This window comes from Staurois parvus, unplaced genomic scaffold (assembly GCF_062004578.1).
Source record: "Staurois parvus isolate SC_StPar_1 unplaced genomic scaffold, SC_StPar_1.0 ptg001361l, whole genome shotgun sequence".
Lineage (NCBI taxonomy): Eukaryota > Metazoa > Chordata > Amphibia > Anura > Ranidae > Staurois > Staurois parvus.
Genome location: NW_028319157.1, coordinates 185,528 through 211,257, shown reverse-complemented (window position 1 = coordinate 211,257; position 25,730 = coordinate 185,528). Strand labels below are relative to the sequence as shown.

The 25,730-nt window shown below is 51.6% G+C and overlaps 1 protein-coding gene across 2 annotated transcripts in view; it reads right to left on the bottom strand.

Annotated features, from left to right (window-relative positions):
* Positions 1–5,028: 5,028 nt before the first annotated feature.
* EPHA8 (EPH receptor A8) overlaps positions 5,029–25,730 on the bottom strand; it is a 99,761-nt gene continuing 79,059 nt past the window's right edge. Inside the window, exons 4-18 of one of the 2 annotated variants that reach the window (XR_016308295.1) lie at positions 25,033–25,188; positions 23,485–23,820; positions 23,174–23,298; positions 22,598–22,760; positions 21,925–22,021; positions 21,780–21,847; positions 21,572–21,697; positions 21,171–21,356; positions 21,009–21,070; positions 19,894–20,103; positions 19,659–19,808; positions 17,760–17,950; positions 14,071–14,226; positions 8,498–10,150; positions 5,029–8,297 (exon numbers count right to left, since the gene is read on the bottom strand). Coding sequence is in view for 1 of the 2 variants with exons in the window: in XM_089661657.1 (XP_089517783.1) it covers positions 10,036–10,150; positions 14,071–14,226; positions 17,760–17,950; positions 19,659–19,808; positions 19,894–20,103; positions 21,009–21,070; positions 21,171–21,356; positions 21,572–21,697; positions 21,780–21,847; positions 21,925–22,021; positions 22,598–22,760; positions 23,174–23,298; positions 23,485–23,820; positions 25,033–25,188 (2,141 nt within the window). In the remaining variant the exon portion in view is untranslated. Of the gene's footprint in view, positions 10,151–14,070; positions 14,227–17,759; positions 17,951–19,658; positions 19,809–19,893; positions 20,104–21,008; positions 21,071–21,170; positions 21,357–21,571; positions 21,698–21,779; positions 21,848–21,924; positions 22,022–22,597; positions 22,761–23,173; positions 23,299–23,484; positions 23,821–25,032; positions 25,189–25,730 lie in introns of both variants that reach the window. The other variant, XM_089661657.1, reaches the window with a different exon arrangement.

The window sequence follows — 25,730 nt, the reverse complement described above, 5'->3', positions numbered from 1 at the left end:
GCCCCCCATCAGTGATCTCCCACCATAAGCTGGTCTAAATTTATAGGGAGATGCTCAAATGAGCACTCATCTCCGTCCCAATTAGAAGCTGATAACGATCACATGAATAGTGGGGGATGTTTCTCAAGGAGACCAGGAACAGACTACAGCCATAAAACGGGTGCAGCTGGAGGTGAGGACTGGTCAACAGATACACAAATATAAATACACCATTTGTTCTGAATTTAACAGGAGTCAGTGCGTTTTTCTAGTTAAGAGTGGAGATAGGAGATAGGTGCATTACCCAGAGAAGAGCAGCAGGACATCACTTCTGAACTTGTATTCTGTCATAGGAGAATTTTTGTAACTTTAGTAATCTCCTCATTTTCGATATTAGACTAGCATGTGAAAAACAAACGATAAGTCGTCCTAATGTACTAGGCAGTAGACTGGTCAACCAACCTTCGAAATGACTGACTGACCATCAGACTAACCAACCAACCTTTGGATTGACCATCAGACTGACCAACCAACTTTTGGATTGACTGATTGACCATCAGACTGACCAACCAACCTTTGAATTGCCTGATTGACCATCAGACTGACCAACCAACCTTTGAATTGCCTGATTGACCATCAGACTGACCAACCAACCTTTGAATTGCCTGATTGACCATCAGACTGACCAACCAACTTTTAGATTGACTGATTGACCATCAGACTGACCAACCAACCTTTGAATTGCCTGATTGACCATCAGACTGACCAACCAACCTTTGAATTGCCTGATTGACCATCAGACTGACCAACCAACCTTTGGATTGACCATCAGACTGACCAACCAACCTTTGAATTGCCTGATTGACCATCAGACTTACCAACCAACTTTTGGATTGACTGATTGACCATCAGACTGACCAACCAACCTTTGAGCTGGCTGACCAACCATCAGACTGTCTGACAAGGTTGGGATGGTATGTACGCATGGCCCGTCTTAGTAGAAGGATCCCCGTACATTGCAGATCGAAGTTTCTATCCTTCCTAGGGATTAGAATATAGTTGATGGTCTTCTTGCTATCATCTGAATCTTTTTTTGTTTAACTCCTTCCCTGCCGCCTGCCGACATCCCGGAGATATTTCTCCAACCATTAGGCAGTAAGCGGCTCGTTATCGGCAGACAATTTCCTCTCCCGCAGGTGACAATCTGTGAAATCTGTGAATACATATCTGGATGTTAATACTCTGCGCACAATCCTTCGCTCATTTGTTTAATCTCATCACACAGCGAGCGGCTATTTATCATCCGATAATCGCCGTCACGCGGATTATATGTAATCATGGTTTCCTCGGGTGTGCGGCCCCCGAATACTCAGACTGCTCCGGGGAATAAAGGTCTCCTCCAACGGAAACCTTCTGAAATAATTCGATGATAATTACTGAATTCACCCCGTGAACTCGCTGCGCTGAGGGGGAGGGGCTCGGAGAATAACATGTCTCCTAATGACCCAATTCTGACTGTGAGCTGAGATCCGTCTTTGGTCCTTTCCCCCGTCTGGTGTCATTTATATAATGAGTGTCACCCTACTCACCCTTTTACCTCCCAGGCACTCTCTGCCATCCTCTGATTGGATACTGTACCGGAGACTACAAATTATATCACCACTGTGCCACTACCTGGAAGTCTGGAGAACATGGCCTTTCATTGATGATATCACTGCTGTTCCACTACCTGGAAGAATGGAGAACATGGCCTTTCATTGATGATATCACTGCTGTTCCACTACCTGGAAGTCTGGAGAACATGGCCTTTCATTGATGATATCACTGCTGTGCCTCTACCTGGAAGTCTGGAGAACATGGCCTTTCATTGATGATATCACTGCTGTTCCACTACCTGGAAGAATGGAGAACATGGCCTTTCATTGATGATATCACTGCTGTTCCACTACCTGGAAGTCTGGAGAACATGGCCTTTCATTGATGATATCACTGCTGTGCCTCTACCTGGAAGTCTGGAGAACATGGCCTTTCATTGATGATATCACCGCTGTGCCTCTACCTGGAAGTCTGGAGAACATGGCCTTTCATTGATGATATCACTGCTGTTCCACTACCTGGAAGAATGGAGAACATGGCCTTTCATTGATGATATCACTGCTGTTCCACTACCTGGAAGTCTGGAGAACATGGCCTTTCATTGATGATATCACTGCTGTTCCACTACCTGGAAGTCTGGAGAACATGGCCTTTCATTGATGATATCACCGCTGTGCCTCTACCTGGAAGTCTGGAGAACATGGCCTTTCATTGATGATATCACCGCTGTGCCTCTACCTGGAAGTCTGGAGAACATGGCCTTTCATTGATGATATCACCGCTGTGTCTCTACCTGGAAGTCTGGAGAACATGGCCTTTTATTGATGATATCACTGCTGTTCCACTACCTGGAAGTCTGGAGAACGTGGCCTTTTATTGATGATATCACTGCTGTTCCACTACCTGGAAGTCTGGAGAACATGGCCTTTCGCTGATGATATCACCGCTGTGCATGTAGGGAGGTGCTTTCAAAGTGTTTTTCTCTTCATGCTCTGAGGTTCTTCAGGTGAACCGTATTTATGTACAACTAAATGTTACAATGTAACTTGTATCTGTTGTCCATGGTGGACCTGCTGGGTGGTGGACCCTCTGGATGGTGGACCTGCTGGGTGGTGGACCCTCTGGATGGTGCACTTGTTGGGTGGTGGACCTGCTGGGTGGTGGACCTGCTGGATGATGGACCTTCTGGATGGTGGACCTGCTGCGTGGTGGACCTGCTGGGTGGTGGACCTGCTGGGTGGTGGACCTGCTGGGTGGTGGACCCGCTGCTTGGTGGACCTGCTGGGTGGTGGACCCTCTGGATGGTGGACGTGCTGGGTGGTGGACCTGCTGGGTGGTGGACCTGCTGGGTGGTGGACCTGCTAGGTGGTGGACCTGCTGGGTGGTGGACCTGCTGGGTGGTGGATCCACTGGGTAGTGGACCTTCTGGGTGGTGGACCCGCTGCTTGGTGGACCTGCTGGGTGGTGGATTTGCTGGGTTGCGGACCTGTGAAGGAAGGGTTAACTGTGTTTTTGAGGTTTTCCCGCTCTTTATGGGAGGTTACCACCTCCTACAGGTCATACCATATAAAGAGTGGATCATTAGTGCCCCGAAGAGCGGTCAGGATATACTCTCAGGATTTACTCTGCTGGTTTGCCCCCTTGTGGCAACCCAGTCAGGGTTCCATGAAGAATGGACCTTCATGGATCTACATGAACCTACATGGGCCTACGTGGACCTTCACGGACCTACATGGGCCTACATGGATCTACATCGATCTATGTGGACCTACATGGATCTACAAGGACCTGCATGGGCCTACATGGATCTACGTGGACCTACATGGACCTTCATGGACCTTCATGGACCTACATGGGCCTACATGGACCTACGTGGACCTTCATGGGCCTACATGGATCTACATGGACCTTCATGGATCTACATCGATCTATGTGAACCTACATGGATCTATGTGGACCTTCATGCACCTTCATGGACCTACATGAATCTACATGGACCTTCATGGACCTACATGGACCTACGTGGACCTTCATGGGCCTACATGGATCTACATGGACCTTCATGAATCTACATCAATCTACGTGGACCTACATAGATCTACCTGGAGTTCTGGAGAACATGTCCTGTTACAGATATCTCAGCTGTGCCTCTACCTGGAAGTCTGGAGAACATGGCCTTTCATTGATGATATCACTGCTGTGCCTCTTCCTGGAAGTCTGGAGAACATGGCCTTTCACTGATGATATCACCGCTGTGCATGTAGGGAGGTGCTTTCAAAGTGTTTTTCTCTTCATGCTCTGAGGTTCTTCAGGTGAACCGTATTTATGTACAACTAAATGTTACAATGTAACTTGTATCTGTTGTCCATGGTGGACCCGCTGGGTGGTGGACCCTCTGGATGGTGGACCCTCTGGATGGTGGACCTGCTGGGTGGTGGACCCTCTGGATGGTGGACTTGTTGGGTGGTGGACCTGCTGGGTGGTGGACCTGCTGGGTGATGGACCTTCTGGATGGTGGACCTGCTGCATGGTGGACCTGCTGGGTGGTGGACCTGCTGGGTGGTGGACCCGCTGCTTGGTGGACCTGCTGGGTGGTGTACCCGCTGGATGGTGGACCCGCTGGGTGGTGGACCTGCTGGGTGGTGGACCTGCTAGGTGGTGGACCTGCTAGGTGGTGGACCTGCTGGGTGGTGGACCTGCTGGGTGGTGGACCTGCTGGGTGGTGGATCCGCTGGGTAGTGGACCTTCTGGGTGGTGGACCCGCTGCTTGGTGGACCTGCTGGGTGGTGGATTTGCTGGGTTGTGGACCTGAGAAGGAAGGGTTAACTGTGTTTTTGAGGTTTTCCCGCTCTTTATGGGAGGTTACCACCCCCTACAGGTCATACCATATAAAGAGTGGATCATTAGTGCCCCAAAGAGCGGTCAGGATATACTCTCAGGATTTACTCTGCTGGTTTGCCCCCTTGTGGCAACCCAGTCAGGGTTCCATGAAGAATGGACCTTCATGGATCTACATGAACCTACATGGGCCTACGTGGACCTTCACGGACCTACATGGATCTACATCGATCTATGTGGACCTACATGGATCTACAAGGACCTGCATGGGCCTACATGGATCTACGTGGACCTACATGGACCTTCATGGATCTACATCGATCTATGTGGACCTACATGGATCTATGTGGACCTTCATGGATCTACATGGACCTACATGAATCTACATGGACCTACGTGGACCTTCATGGGCCTACATGGATCTACATGGACCTTCATGAATCTACATCAATCTACGTGGACCTACATAGATCTACCTGGAGTTATGGAGAACATGGCCTGTTACAGATATCTCAGCTTTGTCTCTACCTGGAAGTCCTGGAAGTCTGGGGACTCTGATAAGGGTGGATTGTGCAGTGTGGAGCCCCCCCCCCCCAATCATATAAACACGCCAGGTTCTCAGAATGTCACTTTATTCCAATGATAACATGGGAAGAGTCTCCATGATGTAACAAAGAGGATGATGTCACAAGGTTTTCTCCTGATGATGTCATACATAATAAACATCACATGTCCTCTGGATCTTCCATGGGAAGAAGTCATAGAAAACGTCCAGTTCAGCCTGTTGGAGTTGTGGATGTGATTCCTGTGAGGGCAGCAGACGACGTTCTGTGGTTTCAGTCCCTCAGTGAAGGCGCCAAGCTGAACCCTGCACCCAAAAATGCATATTTGTATTGTAATTCCTATGAGTGGACTGGGAGAGCGCCACCTTCTGGGTATAACACGGCTCAGGTACCAGGGGAGCCCCTAGACTGCCGCTGTAAGGGAGACCCTGGACTACCATGGGGGGAGGTCTCCTGACAAGTGTAAGGGGGGACATCTGTCCATTGTAGGGGGGACTGGTGAGTAGTTAGGTGGGGACATCTGCTCCGTGTAGGGGGACTGGTGAGTAGTTAGGTGGGGACATCTGCTCAGGGTAGGGGGGACTGGTGAGTAGTTAGGTGGGGACATCTGCTCCGTGTAGGGGGACTGGTGAGTAGTTAGGTGGGGACATCTGCTCAGGGTAGGGGGGACTGGTGAGTAGAGTGGAGGGGGGGCATCTGCCCAGTGTAGAGGGACTGGTGAGTAGGTTGGGGGACATCTGCCCAGTGTAGGGGGACTGGTGAGTAGGTTGGGGGGACATATGCCCAGTGTAGGGGGACTGGTGAGTAGGTTGGGGGACATCTGCCCAGTGTAGGGGGACTGGTGAGTAGGTTGGGGGACATCTGCCCAGTGTAGGGGGACTGGTGAGTAGAGTGGAGGGGGGGCATCTGCCCAGTGTAGAGGGACTGGTGAGTAGGTTGGGGGACATCTGCCCAGTGTAGAGGGACTGGTGAGTAGGTTGGGGGACATATGCCCAGTGTAGGGGGACTGGTGAGTAGGTTGGGGGACATATGCCCAGTGTAGAGGGACTGGTGAGTAGGTTGGGGGACATATGCCCAGTGTAGGGGGACTGGTGAGTAGGTTGGGGGACATCTGCCCAGTGTAGGGGGACTGGTGAGTAGAGTGGAGGGGGGGCATCTGCCCAGTGTAGAGGGACTGGTGAGTAGGTTGGGGGACATCTGCCCAGTGTAGAGGGACTGGTGAGTAGGTTGGGGGGACATATGCCCAGTGTAGGGGGACTGGTGAGTAGGTTGGGGGACATCTGCCCAGTGTAGGGGGACTGGTGAGTAGGTTGGGGGGACATATGCCCAGTGTAGGGGGACTGGTGAGTAGGTTGGGGGACATCTGCCCAGTGTAGGGGGACTGGTGAGTAGAGTGGGGGGGCATCTGCCCGGTGTAGGGGGTCTATGTACTAAGCAGAGTTTTGGGGGAGCTGGAGGAAGGAGGGACTGTGACTGCTGGTGGGGGAGGTCAGGTAAGTACTGAGGGGGAAGGGCAATAGCTGTGCCCAGATTTGGGGTATCTCAGTTAAGGGCCCCCCCAGGTGGTCATGGGGGGGATGCGGCTTTAAAGGGGAATGTTGTATATGGATGGCGGTGCCTAGTGGCAGCCATGTTTGTGGACCCCCCAGTCTCAGAGTTCGGTGTTCCCGGTTGGGATTTTCTCGGATCGATCGATGTCGTCTCCGGAAGCAGCAATACTTGTTGTCATTGAGGTAATCGTCATGTTGTGCGCCGTTCTGTGAACTGAAGGCGGTCGGCTAGGTGTAGGCGGGATGGCACCAACAGTAGCCGTGGCGATGTGCAGAAATCGGTCGCTCGGTGTAGGCGGGATGGCACCAACAGTAGCCGTGGCGATGTGCAGAAATCGGTCGGCTCGGTGTAGGCGGGATGGCACCAACAGTAGCCGTGGCGATGTGCAGAAATCGGTCGCACGGTGTAGGCGGGATGGCACCAACAGCAGCCGTGGCGATGTGCAGAATTGGACCCTCCTGTCCCGGCACACCGCCATCTTTGAACCTTTTCAGTGCCGTCTGGATATGAGGAGCAGCTGACGGCACAGAAGGCGTCCCATCGGTCAGATGGGACGCCATGGATACCCAACAGAGAGGGGGCGCCCTCCGCGGTCCATAGGGTGAGATAGGGTGAGACCCGTATTTCTGGAGTGCCCCACATCTCGGGGGTCCCGTCGGAAGGGGTGGAACGGAGGGGAGCCGATGACCAGATCTGTGCGTTTGGGGTCTCGGCCGCCCGGCGTTCTCCGGCGTTGGATGGAAGCTAAAATGTCTGAAAATGTCCTTATATACAGGTATGGAAGTCTGTCCGGGGGCCGGCCTGGAGGTGTGTCCTGGGGTGGCCCCTCCCTATATACAAAGGAAGAAAATACCAGGCATGGTGGACAGATTGTAATATAGAGGAGGAGTTTCCAGACGCTGGGGGCGGGGCTTCAGACACATAAAGATGATCCTATAGGATTCATCAGATTATTAGAACTAAGTGGCAAGCGAGAAACGCTGACCGATCTGTCCAACGGGAAGGGGAGGAGTCTGGGGAGTTCTAGGGGCCCCAACCTGCGTACTACGCCCCATAGGTCTAGAATAGGGGCCCCAACCTGCGTACTGCGCTCATAGTTCTAGAATAGGGGCCCCAACCTGCGTTTTTCCCCCATAGTTTCAGAATAGGGGCCTCAACCTGCGTACTGCGCTCATAGTTCCAGAATAGGGGCCCCAACCTGCGTACTACGCCCCATAGGTCTAGAATAGGGACCCCAACCTGCGTACTGCGCTCATAGTTCTAGAATTGGGGCCCCAACCTGCATACTATGCCCCATAGTTCCAGAATAGGGGCCCCAACCTGCATACTATGCCCCATAGTTCCAGAATAGGGGCCCCAACCTGCGTACTATGCCCCATAGTTCCAGAATAGGGGCCCCAACCTGCGTACTGCGCTCATAGTTCTAGAATAGGGGCCCCAACCTGTGTACTGCGCTCATAATTCCAGAATAGGGGCCCCAACCTGCGTACTACGCTCATAGTTTTAGAAATGGGGCCCCAACCTGCATACTACGCTCCATAGTTCCAGAATAGGGGCCCCAACCTGCGTACTGCGCTCATAATTCCAGAATAGGGGCCCCAACCTGCGTACTATGCCCCATAGTTCCAGAATAGGGGCCCCAACCTGCGTATTGCACTGTATCTGTTTGGATCCTCCATCTTGATATATATTGCTCATAAAACCTGTGTATTAGACCTCATGTCTCCTATATCTCTGTATAATGACTCTCTATGTACTCTGTATGAGGACCTGGGATACTATGACCCTCTATATCACATATATGTACTCTGTATGAGGACCTGGGATACTATGACCCTCTATATTACATATATGTTCTCTGTATGAGGACCTGGGATACTATGACCCTCTATATTACATATATGTTCTCTGTATGAGGACCTGGGATACTATGACCCTCTATATCACATATATGTTCTCTGTATGAGGACCTGGGATACTATGACCCTCTATATCACATATATGTTCTCTGTATTACACCATAGAAAGGCCTCTGATCTCCCCCAGAACATTATTGCACACTTGCCCTTGCAGCACTTTGTTTCGGGTTCTATTGCACAATGTGAGCCGCCATCTTTCTGCCATCACAGAATAGAATATAGAAAAGTGCAGTTGGTGATAACATGAAAACAGCGGTCACCTAGAGGCCCTTCTGGAGGGGGAGGAGCTCAGCATAGAAGAGGTTCATGGCGGTCATCTCAGAGAATGACCCTTCCTCCCCCCGGACGCACACAGAGGTCATACTGAACCCAACTCTGGAGATCCGCTGACATCACATCAGGGTCTTCAGAGAGGGCCGGCACACTAAAATCCATGTCATACTTTATTGGTTGGCACACCTGAGGGGGAGGGCTCACTGGAATCCATGTAAGATATCATGGGTCAGTACAACCATGAGCTGTGGGCATTCTGGAATCCATGTGAGATTCTATTGGTCGGCACACCTACTGGGGGTGGGATCAGTGGAATCCATGGTAGATTCCATTGGTCGGCACACCTACTGGGGGTGGGATCAGTGGAATCCATGGTAGATTCCATTGGTCGGCACACCTACTGGGGGTGGGATCAGTGGAATCCATTGTAGATTCCATTGGTCGGCACACCTACTGGGGGTGGGATCAGTGGAATCCATTGTAGATTCCATTGGTCGGCACACCTACTGGGGGTGAGATCAGTGGAATCCATGGTAGATTTCATTGGTCGGTACACCTACTGGGGGTGGGATCCGTGGAATACATGGTAGATTCCATTGGTCGGCACACTTACTGGGGGTGGGATCAGTGGAATCCATGGTAGATTCCATTGGTCGGCACACCTACTGGGGGTGGGATCAGTGGAATCCATGGTAGATTCCATTGGTCGGCACACCTACTGGGGGTGGGATCAGTGGAATCCATTGTAGATTCCATTGGTCGGCACACCTACTGGGGGTGAGATCAGTGGAATCCATGGTAGATTTCATTGGTCGGTACACCTACTGGGGGTGGGATCCGTGGAATACATGGTAGATTCCATTGGTCGGCACACTTACTGGGGGTGGGATCAGTGGAATCCATGGTAGATTCCATTGGTCGGCACACTTACTGGGGGTGGGATCACTGGAATCTATGTGAGATTCCATTGGTCGGCACACCTACTGGGGGTGGGCTTGCTGGAATCCATGTGAGATTCCATTGGTCGGCACACCCGGTGAGAGCTCACAGGCCCGCCAGGCTACACCCTGTATACATGAAGCACCCTGTATTTCCGAGATATTACTCTGTATGTACTATTGCTATATCGAGATCGCAGCACAAAGAGATCTCTATGTAAACACATCACACGGGGACCCGGAACACGATGGCTGCAATGAGTTACGAGAGGAAGCCCTGTGGCTGGTCTGGTGGCCTCTCAGTCACATGATCTCCAGACACGAGAGGCAACAGGTCCTCTTCTCACATTCAGGTATCGGGCTCATTCAGAGTCTTCATCACAAGTGCATTCTGGGTCCTAATGTGTTGATGAGCTGAGCCCTCATGATCTGGATACTGGTAAGGATCTTCTTCTGGTGTCCTATCAGAGTGATGCCAAGTCTCCGAATGTCCCTGTGGAGAAGACACAACAAGTGTAAGAGTTTCCTCATCATTTCAAGGAGACCTGCGCCACCATTGTCATATGAAGAGTCCTAGAGTGGCCGCCATTGTCATATGAAAAGTCCTAGAGTGGCCGCCATTGTCATATGAAAAGTCCTAGAGTTGCCGCCATTGTCATATGAAAAGTCCTAGAGTGGCCGCCATTGTCATGAGGATTACTAGAATCCCCGCCTTGCTCTGTCCAATGGCCGCCATTGTCATATGGAGAGTCCTAGAATCCCTGCACTGCTCAGTCCAATGGCCGCCATTGGCATATGAAGTGTCTGAGAATCCACACACTGCTCTATCCAATGGCTGCCATTGGCATCAGAAGAGTCCTAGAATCCCTGCCTTGCTCTGTCCAATGGCCGCCATTGTCATTTGAAGAGTCCTAGAATCCCTGCACTGCTTTATCCAATGGCTGCCATTGTCATATGGAGAGTCCTAGAATTCCCGCCTTGCTCTGTCCAATGGCCATCATTGGCATATGAGGAGTACTAGAATCCCAGCCTTGCTCTGTCCAATGGCCGTCATTGGCATAGGAAGAGTCCTAGAATCCCCGCACCGCTCTGTCCAATGGCCACCATATGAAGAGTACTGTAGTCACCGCACTGATCTGCCCAATGGACATCCTAGTGAAGTGGCCAGACTCTCAGCACTTCTGCAAGAATCTGCCCAGGAAGGACACGGGATCCCGGAGGGCCCCCACTCATAATATTTAATCTCCCATTGCTAGCTGGTGACGCAGCACACACAAAGACACAAAAAGACTGTATTCTGATTGGCTTAGACCCCCATTTTGGATTTGTTGCATATTTCTCGAGTCTCTTCTCCTCTCATGTTGTGGGATTCCATAACATTGTATATCCTGCAGTTGACATCTAGAGGATCAGATCATTGAAAACCGTTCACAATGGGATGAAGCTTGGTATCTCTACCCACAACAGGAGCCCAACCAGGCCACCAGAATTCCGGCAGGTCCATTGTGATCCCACATTTAGGTGACCAGATGAAAAATGGCCAATCTAGTGTCCTAATCCATCCCATGCAGCTCCTTATGAAGACGTACAACACTAGATGGGATTACCAGGAATTGTACACACGTTGGGGGCCCTCAGGAGGGACATCTGTGCCTGGCCCATGTATGTTATAGACTGGTTCAGAAATGGGGATGAACCTCATGGGTTTACCATTTGGGTTAGAGAGAACCAGTCATTACTGGGAATCTCTAAGAATCGGACTTTCCCTCCTGAATTGTGATGGTAGCAGGACCTTGTGTTGGGCTGCAGGACCACCATAGAGGCCAACCAAACTCTAATATAACACCGATTCTGCCAGGATTACATGGAGGAAAAATTACTGTTCATTAGGACTGTACCTTCCTCCAGCATTCCAGACACAATGTCCGTCACTAGCCCCAGGCTCAGGCGGGTGTCAGTCACTAGCCCCAGGCTCAGGCGGGTGTCAGTCACTAGCGCCAGGCTCAGGCGGGTGTCAGTCACTAGCGCCAGGCTCAGGCGGGTGTCAGTCACTAGCCCCAGGCTCAGGCGGGTGGCAGTCACAAGCCCCAGGCTCAGATGGGTGGCAGTCACTAGCCCCAGGCTCAGATGGGTGGCACTCACTAGCCCCAGGCTCAGGCGGGTGTCAGTCACTAGCCCCAGGTTCAGGCGGGTGTCAGTCACTAGCCCCAGGCTCAGGCGGGTGTCAGTCACTAGCCCCAGGTTCAGGCGGGTGTCAGTCACTAGCCCCAGGCTCAGGCGGGTGTCAGTCACTAGCCCCAGGCTCAGATGGGTGGCAGTCACTAGCCCCAGGCTCAGGCGGGTATCATTTACTAGCCCCAGGCTCAGATGGGTGGCAGTCACTAGCCCCAGGCTCAGATGAGTAGCAGTCACTAGCCCCAGGCTCAGGCGGGTGTCAGTCACTAGCCCCAGGCTCAGGCGGGTGTCAGTCACTAGCCCCAGGCTCAGATGAGTGGCAGTCACTAGCCCCAGGCTCAGGCGGGTGGCAGTCACTAGCCCCAGGCTCAGGTGGGTGTCAGTCAATAGCTGCAGACTCAGGTTGGTGTCAAGACAGCCCAGGTTCAGGCAGGTATCAGGACAGCTCCAGGTTCAGGTGGGTGTCAAAACAGCCCGGGTTCGAGGGGGTGTCAGGACAGCCACAGGTTCAGGCGGGTGTCAGGACAGCCCCCAGGCTTAGGCAGGTTTCAGGACTATACTGGGTTCAGGAGGGGTGCCAGGACAGTCTCAAGGCTCAGGCAGGTGTCAGGACAACCTCCAGGCTCAGGCGGGTGTCAGAACAGTCCCCAGGCCCAGGCGGGTGTCAGAACAGCCCCCAGGCTCAGAAAGGTGTCAGGATAGCCCCCAGACTTAGGCAGGTGTCAGGACAGCTCCCAGGCTCAGGCAGGTCCAGGCTCAGGCAGGTGTCAGAACAATCGCCAGGCTCAGGCGGGTGTCAGGACAGCCTCCAGGCTCAGGCGGGTGTCAGGAATTCCCCAGGCTCAGGCGAGTGCTAGGACAGCCTCCAGGCTCAGGCAGGTGTCAGGACAGCCTCCAGGCTCAGGCAGGTGTCAGGACAGCCTCCAGGCTCAGGCGGGTGTCAGGACAGCCTCCAGGCTCAGGCGGGTGTCAGGACAGTCCCCAGGCTCAGGCAGGTGTCAGGACAGCCTCCAGGCTCAGGCGGGTGTCAGGACAGTCCCCAGGCTCAGGCAGGTGTCAGGACAGTCCCCAGGCTCAGGCGGGTGTCAGGACAGTCCCCAGGCTCAGGCGGGTGTCAGGACAGCCTCCAGGCTCAGGCGGGTGTCAGAATAATCCCCAGGCTCAGGCGGGTGTCAGGACAGCCTCCAGGCTCAGGCGGGTGCCAGGACAGTCCCCAGGCTCAGGCGGGTGTCAGGACAGCCTCCAGGCTCAGGCGGGTGTCAGGACAGCCTCCAGGCTCAGGCAGGTGTCAGGACAGTCCCCAGGCTCAGACGGGTGTCAGGACAGTCCCCAGGCTCAGACGGGTGTCAGGACAGCCTCCAGGCTCAGGCGGGTGTCAGGACAGCCTCCAGGCTCAGGCGGGTGTCAGGACAGCCTCCAGGCTCAGGCGGGTGTCAGGACAGTCCCCAGGCTCAGGCGGGTGTCAGGACAGCCTCCAGGCTCAGGCGGGTGTCAGGACAGCCTCCAGGCTCAGGCGGGTGTCAGGACAGTCCCCAGGCTCAGGCAGGTGTCAGAATAATCCCCAGGCTCAGGCGGGTGTCAGGACAGTCCCCAGGCTCAGGCGGGTGTCAGGACAGCCTCCAGGCTCAGGCGGGTGTCAGGACAGCCTCCAGGCTCAGGCAGGTGTCAGGACAGCCTCCAGGCTCAGGCGGGTGTCAGGACAGTCCCCAGGCTCAGGCAGGTGTCAGAATAATCCCCAGGCTCAGGCGGGTGTCAGGACAGCCCCAAAACACATACCTGCCACCAAGAGGTAAGGCTGCACTATTATGGGGCCCTACACTGGGATGATGTATGCCCGGGGGGGGGGGGGGCGGGGGGAGAATACAGTTGAGTAACAGCACACACAGCGCCCCTGAGAGGTACTGCTGAATAATGACAGCTTACAAATGGCCGCTCAGATTCTGATCAATTCCAGAACTTTTCATTTCATTTGAGGGAGAAAAGACCATAAAGTGACCAAATCTGCGCCATCTGATGGTCCTTTGGATGTTCTGAGATCAGTGCCCAGAGCTCTAACCACCTCAAACTCCAGCTGGGATTGGGGTAATGGGAGTGGCCTGTTCTGGGGAAGGTGGAGGCTCCCTCTATGGCGCCCTCTGCTGTGTACTGATATGTAGGCGACAGGTACACTTTAAGATGTCTCCTCTGCCAGGTGAACTGTATGTTGTGTCCTCCACCATGATTGGGCGTCAGACTCACTCTATATTCATCCGCATGACCATCCCCAGGGTGCGGTAGCCGCCCATCACGAAGTTCTGCTTGTACTGGCTCATCTTGATGGAGTCCAGCCAGTCACCCACTGTGGCACAACTGGCAAAATCGAAGAGTCCCCGGTCCAGCCGCGGGTGGGTGAATCTAGGAGACAGCAGAGAAGGAGTTCAGTAGTGGGCACTTACCGTTGGGGGAGGGACATTGGCCAAGGCGTGAACTATGAACCTGTATGAGATCACATGGTGAAGGCACGTTCAGTCTTCTCAGCCAATGAACATTTCATTGGGGAGGTCCCACCTGGCCTACATGAACATGGTCGCTCTTCTAGCCCTGCACTCCTGATGATAGAACGTTCCATCTGCTGGAACCATGAAGAGAAGAATGGAGCCGTCACACCAGCTGAGATTCCTTCCTTCTGGTGAGGTTCTAGGTCCCCCTAAGCTCCGCACAGCCAGGCAACACGCACTCCCCACACTTCCATCCACAGTCCACCAGCCTGGCTTCGGTTATTTATCAGGATGGGAAGAGGGATTATGGGATGCCCAGCTTGGCTGGATCAATGAACGGGGACAACATCCTTCCTGTGTACAGAGCCAGATCCTGGAATGTTCTCCTCCTTGAGAGCCGGCAGTCATTACGGATCAGCACCTCAGCCCCTTACAGACCCGCAGACCCCGGAAAGTCAACTCAGCTTGCTGCAACCTACATGCAGAGATGTCTCCTTTCCACTGTAGAGCTGCTCCTTAGGGGTCACTAGGAGTCAGCCTTCTTCTGGATGATTATCCTGGGGTCACTAGGAGGCAGCCTTCTTCTGGATCATTATCCTGGGGTCACTAGGAGTCAGCCTTCTTCTGGATCATTATCCTGGGGTCACTAGGAGGCAGCCTTCTTCTGGATCATTATCCTGGGGTCACTAGGAGTCAGCCTTCTTCTGGATCATTATCCTGGGGTCACTAGGAGTCAGCCTTCCTCTGGATCATTATCCTGGGGTCACTAGGAGGCAGCCTTCTTCTGGATCATTATCCTGGGGTCACTAGGAGGCAGCCTTCTTCTGGATCATTATCCTGGGGTCACTAGGAGTCAGCCTTCTTCTGGATCATTATCCTGGGGTCACTAGTAGGCAGCCTTCTTCTGGATCATTATCCTGGGGTCACTAGGAGTCAGCCTTCTTCTGGATCATTATCCTGGGGTCACTAGGAGGCAGCCTTCTTCTGGATCATTATCCTGGGGTCACTAGGAGTCAGCCTTCTTCTGGATCATTATCCTGGGGTCACTAGGAGGCAGCCTTCTTCTGGATCATTATCCTGGGGTCACCAGGAGGCAGCCTTCTTCTGGATCATTATCCTGGGGTCACTAGGAGTCAGCCTTCTTCTGGATCATATTCCTGGGGTCACTAGGAGTCAGCCTTCTTCTAGATCATTATCCTGGGGTCACATGAGGTCACCCTTCTTCTGGATCATTATCCTGGGGTCACTAGGAGGCAGCCTTCTTCTGGATCATATTCCTGGGGTCACAAGGAGTCAGCCTTCTTCTGGATCATTATCCTGATGTTACATGAGGTCACCCTTCTTCTGGAACTTATTCCTGGGGTCACGAGGTCAGCCTTCTTCTGGATCATATTCCTGGGGTCATATGAGGTCAGCCTTCTGGATCATATTCCTGGGGTCACAAGGTCACCCTTCTTCTAGATCATATTCCTGGGGTCACATGAGGTCACCCTTTTTCTGGATCATATTCCTGGGGTCACATGAGGTCACCCTTTTTCTGGATCATATTCCTGGGGTCACATGAGGTCACCCTCCTTCTGGATCATATTCCTGAGGTCACATGAGGTCAGCCTTCTTCTGTTACTTATTCCTGGGGTCACATGAGGTCACCCTTCTTCTGGATCTCATTCCTGGGGTCACATGAGGTCACCCTCCTTCTGGAACTTATTCCTGGGGTCACATGAGGTCACCCTTCTTCTGGAACTTATTCCTGGGGTCACATGAGGTCACCCTCCTTCTGAATCATATTCCTGGGGTCACAGAGGTCACCCTTCTTCTGGAACTTATTCCTGAGGTCACATGAGGTCAGTCTTCTTCTGGATCATATTCCTGGGGTCACATGAGGTCACCCTCCTTCTGGATCATATTCCTGGGGTCACATGAGGTCAGCCTTCTTCTGGATCATATTCCTGGGGTCGCGTGAGGTCAGCCTTCTTCTGGAATTTATTGCTGGGGTCGCATGAGGTCACCCTTCTTCTGGATCATATTCCTGGGGTCACATGAGGTCACCCTTCTTCTGGATCACATTCCTGGGGTCACATGAGGTTACCCTTCTTCTGGATCACATTCCTGGGGTCACATGAGGTCACCCTTCTTCTGGATCATATTCCTGGGGTCACATGAGGTCACCCTTCTTCTGGATCATATTCATGGGGTCACATGAGGTCACCCTTCTTCTGGATCATATTCATGGGGTCACATGAGGTCAGCCTTCTTTTCGATCTTATTCCTGGGGTTACATGAGGTCAGCCTTCTTCTGGATCTTATTGCTGGGGTCACATGAGGTCACCCTTCTTCTGGATCACATTCCTGGGGTCATATGAGGTCACCCTTCTTCTGGATCACATTCCTGGGGTCATATGAGGTCACTGTTCGGGATCTCATTGTTTTATAAGGGGTAGAATTTTATATGAAATGTGAGAAAAGGTTTCCCGGTGGAGACTCGGATCAGATTTGATTTTCTAGAACCTTTTTATGACATTGAAGTTTAGATCTCAGAATACTAAGGAGTAACTGTACTGAACGTGTGGTTCCGGGCTGTGAGGAGGAGGAGGATGGTCACTGTACTGAACGTGTGGTTCCGGGCTGTGAGGAGGAGGACGGTAACTGTACTGAACGTGTGGTTCCGGGCTGTGAGGAGGAGGAGGATGGTCACTGTACTGAACGTGTGGTTCCGGGCTGTGAGGAGGAGGAGGACGGTCACTGTACTGAACGTGTGGTTCCGGGCTGTGAGGAGGACGGTCACTGTACTGAACGTGTGGTTCCGGGCTGTGAGGAGGAGGACGGTAACTGTACTGAACGTGTGGTTCCGGGCTGTGAGGAGGACGGTCACTGTACTGAACGTGTGGTTCCGGGCTGTGAGGAGGAGGAGGACGGTCACTGTACTGAACGTGTGGTTCCAGGCTGTGAGGAGGAGGAGGAGGATGGTCACTGTACTGAACGTGTGGTTCCGGGCTGTGAGGAGGAGGAGGATGGTCACTGTACTGAACGTGTGGTTCCGGGCTGTGAGGAGGAGGAGGATGGTCACTGTACTGAACGTGTGGTTCCGGGCTGTGAGGAGGACGGTCACTGTACTGAACGTGTGGTTCCGGGCTGTGAGGAGGAGGAGGATGGTCACTGTACTGAATGTGTGGTTCCGGGCTGTGAGGAGGAGGAGGACGGTAACTGTACTGAACGTGTGGTTCCGGGCTGTGAGGAGGAGGAGGACGGTAACTGTACTGAACGTGTGGTTCCGGGCTGTGAGGAGGAGGAGGACGGTAACTGTACTGAACGTGTGGTTCCGGGCTGTGAGGAGGAGGAGCACCATGCACATGCGTGCATTCCTAGTCCTGCTCTCATGGTGGGGGGTGTTGTGCGGGGGAGGGGGGGTCATATTACAGTCAGAAATGAGTATTGTGGGCGGAGTCATACCGGTTGACGGTTGCGCTCAGTTTCAGGTGTTCCGGGTTGCGGATGAGTTTGTCCAGAATGCTGACAATCAGGGAGAATCGGGGGCGCTCATTGCGGTCCCTCTGCCAGCAGTCCAGCATGAGTTGGTGTAACGCCGTTGGACATCCCATGGGAGCCGGAAGACGGTAACCTTCCTCTACCGAATTTATTACCTGAAGAGAAAAACATCATTAATACTCTTCATCCATTCGCAGCATTTCCAGGTACTTCCTGACCATTGACAAGACTTCCCCTCACCTCCGGCCAGATCACATATACAGTGTAGAAAGATGGGTCATGTATATGGGCAATGGGAGTATCTATGGGCAATGGAAGTATGTATGGGTAATGGGAGTATCTATGGGTAATGGGAGTATCTATGGGTAATGGGAGTATTTATGGGTAATGGGAGTATTTATGGGTAATGGGAGTATTTATGGGTAATGGAAGTATGTATGGGTAATGGGAGTATCTATGGGCAATGGAAGTATCTATGGGTAATGGAAGTATCTATGGGTAATGGGAGTATTTATGGGTAATGGGAGTATTTATGGGTATTGGGAGCATCTATGGGTAATGGGAGCATCTATGGGTAACGGGAGCATCTATGGGTAATGGGAGTATCTATGGGTAATGGGAGTATCTATGGGTAATGGGAGTATTTATGGGTAACGGGAGCATCTATGGGTAACGGGAGCATCTATGGGTAACGGGAGTATCTATGGGTAACGGGAGTATTTATGGGTAACGGGAGCATCTATGGGTAATGGGAGTATCTATGGGTAACGGGAGCATCTATGGGTAACGGGAGCATCTATGGGTAACGGGAGTATCTATGGGTAACGGGAGCATCTATGGGTAACGGGAGTATCTATGGGTAACGGGAGTATTTATGGGTAACGGGAGCATCTATGGGTAACGGGAGCATCTATGGGTAACGGGAGCATCTATGGGTAACGGGAGCATCTATGGGTAACGGGAGTATCTATGGGTAACGGGAGCATCTATGGGTAACGGGAGTATCTATGGGTAACGGGAGCATCTATGGGTAACAGGAGTATCTATGGGTAACGGGAGCATCTATGGGTAACGGGAGCATCTATGGGTAATGGGAGCATCTATGGGTAACGGGAGTATCTATGGGTAACGGGAGCATCTATGGGTAATGGGAGTATTTATGGGTAACGGGAGCATCTATGGGTAACGGGAGCATCTATGGGTAACGGGAGTATTTATGGGTAACGGGAGCATCTATGGGTAATGGGAGCATCTATGGGTAACGGGAGCATCTATGGGTAATGGGAGTATTTATGGGTAACGGGAGTATTTATGGGTAACGGGACTATCTATGGGTAACGGGAGCATCTATGGGTAACGGGAGCATCTATGGGTAACGGGAGTATCTATGGGTAACGGGAGCATCTATGGGTAACGGGAGCATCTATGGGTAACGGGAGTATTTATGGGTAATGGGAGCATCTATGGGTAACGGGAGTATCTATGGGTAACGGGAGTATCTATGGGTATCGGGAGCATCTATGGGTAATGGGAGTATCTATGGGTAACGGGAGTATTTATGGGTAATGGGAGCATCTATGGGTAACGGGAGCATCTATGGGTAATGGGAGTATTTATGGGTAATGGGAGTAATTGACTCAGGGTACAGAATGTTCATGTAGATACTTTGCAGCTCGGATTGGACCATCGGATCGATTTAATAGGACTAAGCGTCTGACTGTAATGGAAGGTCATCTGGAGGCGTGGTCTGTAGATACTGAGTAATAATCGCGGTCACGCCCCTTCCTCTCTTCAGTCCCGCCCACTAGGAGGAGAAATGAGAATCATAATGGTCATGGGTTGGTGACAGATGGGTCTACGCACATCTCGGTTGGTCATGTTCCAGTACGGTCTCTCGCCATACGCCAGGACCTCCCACATGACGATTCCGTAGCTCCACACGTCGCTGGCAGAGGAGAATTTCCGGTAGGTGATGGCTTCTGGTGCCGTCCAGCGGATGGGAATTTTACCGCCCTGGGAACACAAAGAGCAGAGTATTCCTCAGACGTGGTCCTCACAGACAGCATTCTATAGATATTGGATATGATGGAACACTCACTGTGGTGGTGTAGGCAGCTTCAGGGTCATCCTCCAGAATCCGGGACAGGCCGAAGTCAGAAACTTTACATACCAGGTTGCTGTTGACCAGAATGTTCCGAGCGGCCAGATCCCGATGGACAAATCCCAAATCAGAGAGATATTTCATGCCTGAAGAGATTCCCCGCAACACGCCAACCAGCTGAATTATGGTGAACTGACCATCCCGGCTCTGAAACACAAACATCCCCGATCTCCTACCAAACCTGGAGGTGACATTGTGATAGAACCTGTGACCTGGACGCACCCAGAGTCTTGTCTATTCTTCAACATAAATACATTCTAATGCCATCCTATCCATTATTCCTGATTGTAATAACTACATACAGCCAATCAGAATCAACCCCTGTATGATCTTCAATCAGTGGAGAAGTAAACGTCTTTATTGTACGCATTCCATGTGCAATGGTTCAGAATCTCGCAGGTGGAACCTCCAGAAGCTCTCCATGATGGAGCTTCCAGGGGTTCTACAGGGCAGAGCTTCCAGGGGTCCTTCAGGGCAGAGCTTACAGGGGTCCTTCAGGGCAGAGCTTCCAGGGGTTCTTCAGGGCAGAGCTTCCAGGGGTCCTTCAGGGCAGAGCTTCCAGGGGTTCTTCAGGGCAGAGCTTCCAGGGGTCCTTCAGGACAGAGCTTCCAGGGGTCCTTCAGGGCAGAGCTTCCAGGGGTTCTTCAGGGCAGAGCTTCCAGGGGTCCTTCAGGGCAGAGCTTTCAGGGGTCCTTCAGGGCAGAGCTTTCAGGGGTCCTTCAGGGCAGAGCTTTCAGGGGTCCTTCAGGGCAGAGCTTCCAGGGGTCCTTCAGGGCAGAGCTTCCAGGGGTCCTTCAGGGCAGAGCTTCCAGGGGTCATTCAGGGCAGAGCTTCCAGGGGTCCTTCAGGGCAGAGCTTCCAGGGGTCCTTCAGGGCAGAGCTTCCAGGGGTCCTTCAGAGCAGAGCTTCCAGGGGTCCTTCAGGGCATAGCTTCCAGAAATCCTTCTGATTGGAGCTCCAAGAGTCCTCCAAGATGGAATTCCTGGATAGACACAGCTGGAGATCCTCTGCACTGGATTATCATCTCAATGAAATGTATTATGAGTGCTTACCCTGAGAAATGAATCCAGAGAGCCATTCTCCATGTACTCCGTCACAATCATTGTTAACTTACCTGCAAACACAGAAGAAGAAAAGATATATAAGCATCACCTGACTCTTACCCACCAGGTCCATATTGGTTGCCGACTGTGGGGCTGTTTTCAGGAACTTACTTCGGGTCACTACACCTTCAAGATGAATGACATTGGGGTGATCAAACTGGGCCATGATGCTAGCTTCGCTCAAGAAGTCTCTTCGCTGCTTCTCACTGTAACCAACTTTTAATGTCTTGATGGCCACCGAGATTTCCCGCTTTCCTGGGAGTTTCAGACGACCATAACAGACCTCTCCAAACTCCCCTAGAGAGAAACCAAGATGGGAGTGAGAAAAGGACGGTGTAAATCGTGATTCCAAAACCCCCGACCATGTGAAAATGGCGGACATTAGAGTTTGGTCATCAGGACTGGAAAGGGTTATGGAAATGTGGGGTTGGCTTTTAGCTGCATGAGTTGACTTTCACGTTATATCGACATAACATACAAAGCAACCTAGATCAACGAGAAGTCTGACTTACCAGAACCAATTATTTTCTCAATCTTAATTCTGGATGCCTCAATCTCCCGGGCGAATTCATGGACGGCCTGGCAGGGGTCCTCATATGTGTGGGGGTCCACATAGAGTTTGGGCTCTGTAAAGGTTACTGTTGGAGAAACATAAGAGAAGGAAGACTGAGCACCTGACCCTCTGCTGTCCTATATTGGAAGGTTTTATCCTCCACTCACATTGTCCATTCTGATAATGCATCTTCTCCTCATCAGAGTCCTGGAAGGCCTTGCTGTACCCACAATGCCTGAGGACAGACATATGGAGGACACGTGTCAGAACACGGTGGACAGGTGACAAGCGGGGGTGAATTCTGGCACTTACCGCTTTTTGCAGATTAAAAAAGTCAGGAGAATGACCAGACCCGTGATTAGCGTCAGACAGATCCACACGATGGTCATGGTGTCGTATCTCAGGGCCGCTGCCATACAAAGACAAAATAGAGGGCTGACTGGATGCAACACGTGAATGTCTCGGTCATATCGAAGCTCAGTTGTTTTGTTGTGAGAGGTCCTTGGACAATACAGTCCAGATTTACTGACCAGCCAGAGCCATATTTAGGCCGACATCTGACATCAAGCCAGGCCATACATTATGTAACCATGGGTTGAAGAAAAGAAAACTGCTTAATTCCCCATCAACAAAGTCGATGTAGACAGGGAATCCCTCCCACTGCGCCATTGTGGTTTCCTAGACATCAGAATACAGAAATCACGTCTGGTGGCTGTAGCTGCCAGCAGAGATCAAACTTAAAACCCCAGACAGGCTGGTTGTACTCGATCAATAGACTTCAGACCAGCCTGCCCATAGATGGATTGGAAGTTCGATCTGTCTATGGCCAGCTTAGCACTCTGACATCACAAATGCTGCTTTATTAAAACATCGTCATGGAGTAGACAGATGTGCTTCCAATATGTCCGATACACATTCTAATATCTCAGGAGGTCATTGTTATCACAACACGTGGTCGGGGTCTCAGCTGTCCTTCAAGACTTACTTGCTTTACTCGTCTCAATCTCTACAGTTTGGCTGAACTTGCCACAGCCAGCTGAGGTTCGGGCCCTGACCTGGAAGACATAGCAGGTGGATGGTTTGAGGCTGGTCACTACAGCCTTGGTTTCCTTGGCCTTCAGGGTGGAATAACTCTGCATCTCCTTGTCCTGGAGAAGAACATGCAACTATTAGGTCATCAAGAAGAAAATAGTGAGCAATGCCACCTACATCACAGGCACACACACGGGACCAGCCTCTCATGACAATGACAAAAATGACACCAGCCAGCCTGTCACTGCAGGTCTATAGGACCAGAATTCCGTTCTATGGAGAAGGATGTTGTAATATTGGGAAGAATTCCATAATATGAAGAAGCCCAATCCATGTAGTAGAATGTCTGGAGAGCAATGAGAGATGAACTCCTACTTCTAGGCTCAGGATATATTGGTGGGATTAGTTTACAGAGTAGATCCCTTGAGTTGGAAATTAGAATCGATGAATAACCGATCAAACATTCACAAAGGAAGATGATTGAACCCTAAAATGGAGGCATTCGAAAGGCCGAGACATTTCTAATCACCTTTTCAAAGTATTTGATCTCATATTCCAGAATAATTCCGTTGGGCTGGTCGGGTTCCTGCCATACGAGCGTAATGCTGTTCTGTGAAGTCTTCTCTTTACGAATGGCGACTACCTGAGAAGGGGCTGACAGACGTAGAGTGTCATTTCTGAAGGGTTAATTGCTTTACCTAAACAAATCTGATATGGGGTCAAGTGTGGTCACATGGCTTCTGGCTCCACCCACACACTATTCCCTGGTTTTCTGTCTGTCTTAGAGACGTATATCAGGTATTTACACAGCAGTTATGCAGACTTCCCCCAGTCTCCTACCTGCCTGATTGGTAGTTATATTCACGGTGGAGAACATCCGTTGCTCCAAGCTGAAGTCAGAGACGCCATTGACGGCCTCCACCCAGAAGGTATAGTTCATGTGGGCCTGGAGATTGGCTACAATTAGGGAGGTCTTTGCTAGACTCATCTGTTGAGGAGTATAGCGGACACCTCCCCCGCAGGGCTCACACTGTCCGGCATCCCAAGCACAGCGACGGCAAATAACGTTGTAGGTAACATCCCTGCGCCCACCTGTGTCCCGTGGTGGGTTCCACTCCAGGGTTACTGTTGTGCCATTTACACTCGAGATTAAATTGAATGGAGCAGAGGGAGGACCTAGGAGGAACAGATTAAACATACAGGCTGAGAAGAGGATCTGAGAATGATAGAGGACACATACAGGTTGAATGGAGGACCTAAGAGAGATGGAGGACACATAGAGACTGAGTGAAGAACCCTACAGGGAAGGAAGACACATAGTGACTAAATTAAGGACTGAGAGAGATAGAGGACATATAAAGACTGAGTGGAAGACCTAAGAAAGATGGGGGACACATAGAGATTGAGTGAAGAACCTGAAAGTGATAGAGGACACATAGAGATTGAATGGAGGATCTGAGAGGGATGAAGGACACAGAGACTGAGCTGAGGGCCTGAGACATGGGAGATACATACTAACTCGAAAAGGGACCCAAGAGGAATAGAGGACACACAGAGGCTGGATGATGAACCTGCGAGGGATAGAGGACATGTAGAGACTGAATGGAAGACCTTAGAAATATAGAGGACACATAGTAACTTAATGAGGGACTCAAGAGGAATAGAGGACACATAGAGACTGAACGGAGGACCTGAGAGAGATGGAGGACACATAGAGACTGAGTGAAGGACATGAGCTTGAAAGAAGACGCTTGGTGACTAAATTAAGGACTGAGAGATAGAGGACACATAAAGGCTGAATGATGGACCCAAGAGGGATGGAGGACACATAGAGACTGAGCAGAGGACCTGGGTGAGATATATGACACACAGAGACCAAATAGAAAACCTGAGTGGTGGAGAACACATGGAGACTGAGCTGAGGACCCGGGAGAGATGGAGAACACATGGAGACTGAGCTGAGGACCCGGGAGAGATGGAGAACACATGGAGACTGAGCTGAGGACCCGGGAGAGATGGAGAACACATGGAGACTGAGCTGAGGACCCAGGAGAGATGGAGAACACATGGAGACTGAGCTGAGGACCCGGGAGAGATGGAGAACACATGGAGACTGAGCTGAGGACCCGGGAGAGATGGAGAACACATGGAGACTGAGCTGAGGACCCGGGAGAGATGGAGAACACATGGAGACTGAGCTGAGGACCTGGGAGAGATGGAGAACACATGGAGACTGAGCAGCGTTCCTGAGGGGGATTGAGGACAAAGTGAGATTAAGTGGAGGGCTTGCATAGGGTTGGAGGACAAACAGAGAATGAGTGAAGGATCTGAGAGGAATGTAGCAGGAGTGGGTCAGTATGGAGTTTTATAATACTTAGCTCCACTTACGTGTACAGGCGGAGGTGGGAGAGTCACTCATTGCCCGGTAATAGTTGGGGTCACAGTCACAGATCTGGGAAGCCAAGGTGTCGGAGTGACTGAAGGGCGGACACTTGGAGCACAGTTGGTCCCCCGGGGAGGCCTTGTAGTATCCCAGGTCACAGGCTGCAGGAGAGAAGGAGGCATCACACTCAGAATCCTATCAGTATCTAATGACACCATTATCAACAAGACAAGATGGCCAACACAGGACCTGCCATGGGCCAGGTGTAGGGTGGTCTGAGCATTATATCTGTTCCCGGCATTGGCCTCGGAGTTCACTGCTCACCATTCCATAAAATCAAGAAAAACAGAGAAGAAGAAGTGTCATAAACGTTGGCCAGTCATTGAAGGCCTTGCATATTACAAGGCTGTTACCCTCCCAGCTTTCAGTCTCTTTCATCAAAGAAGCAAACTGAGAGCCTTTAAAAAGGAGCAGAAAGCTGATCAGCTGCTAGAAGGAGAATGTTTGGATTTGCTGAAATGTGAGGATTGTGCATCCACGAAGTAATTCTTCCATACATTGCTGTGGGTTCAATTCACCGGAACGGATCCTTGTCGCTTTATTTCATTATTTCTGATGCAACAAACAAAGGAATGGCGTACTCTGCCACTAAACATGGAACGCTGAATTCCAGCCACGGCTTTGAGTGGTCCAGCTTGGACCA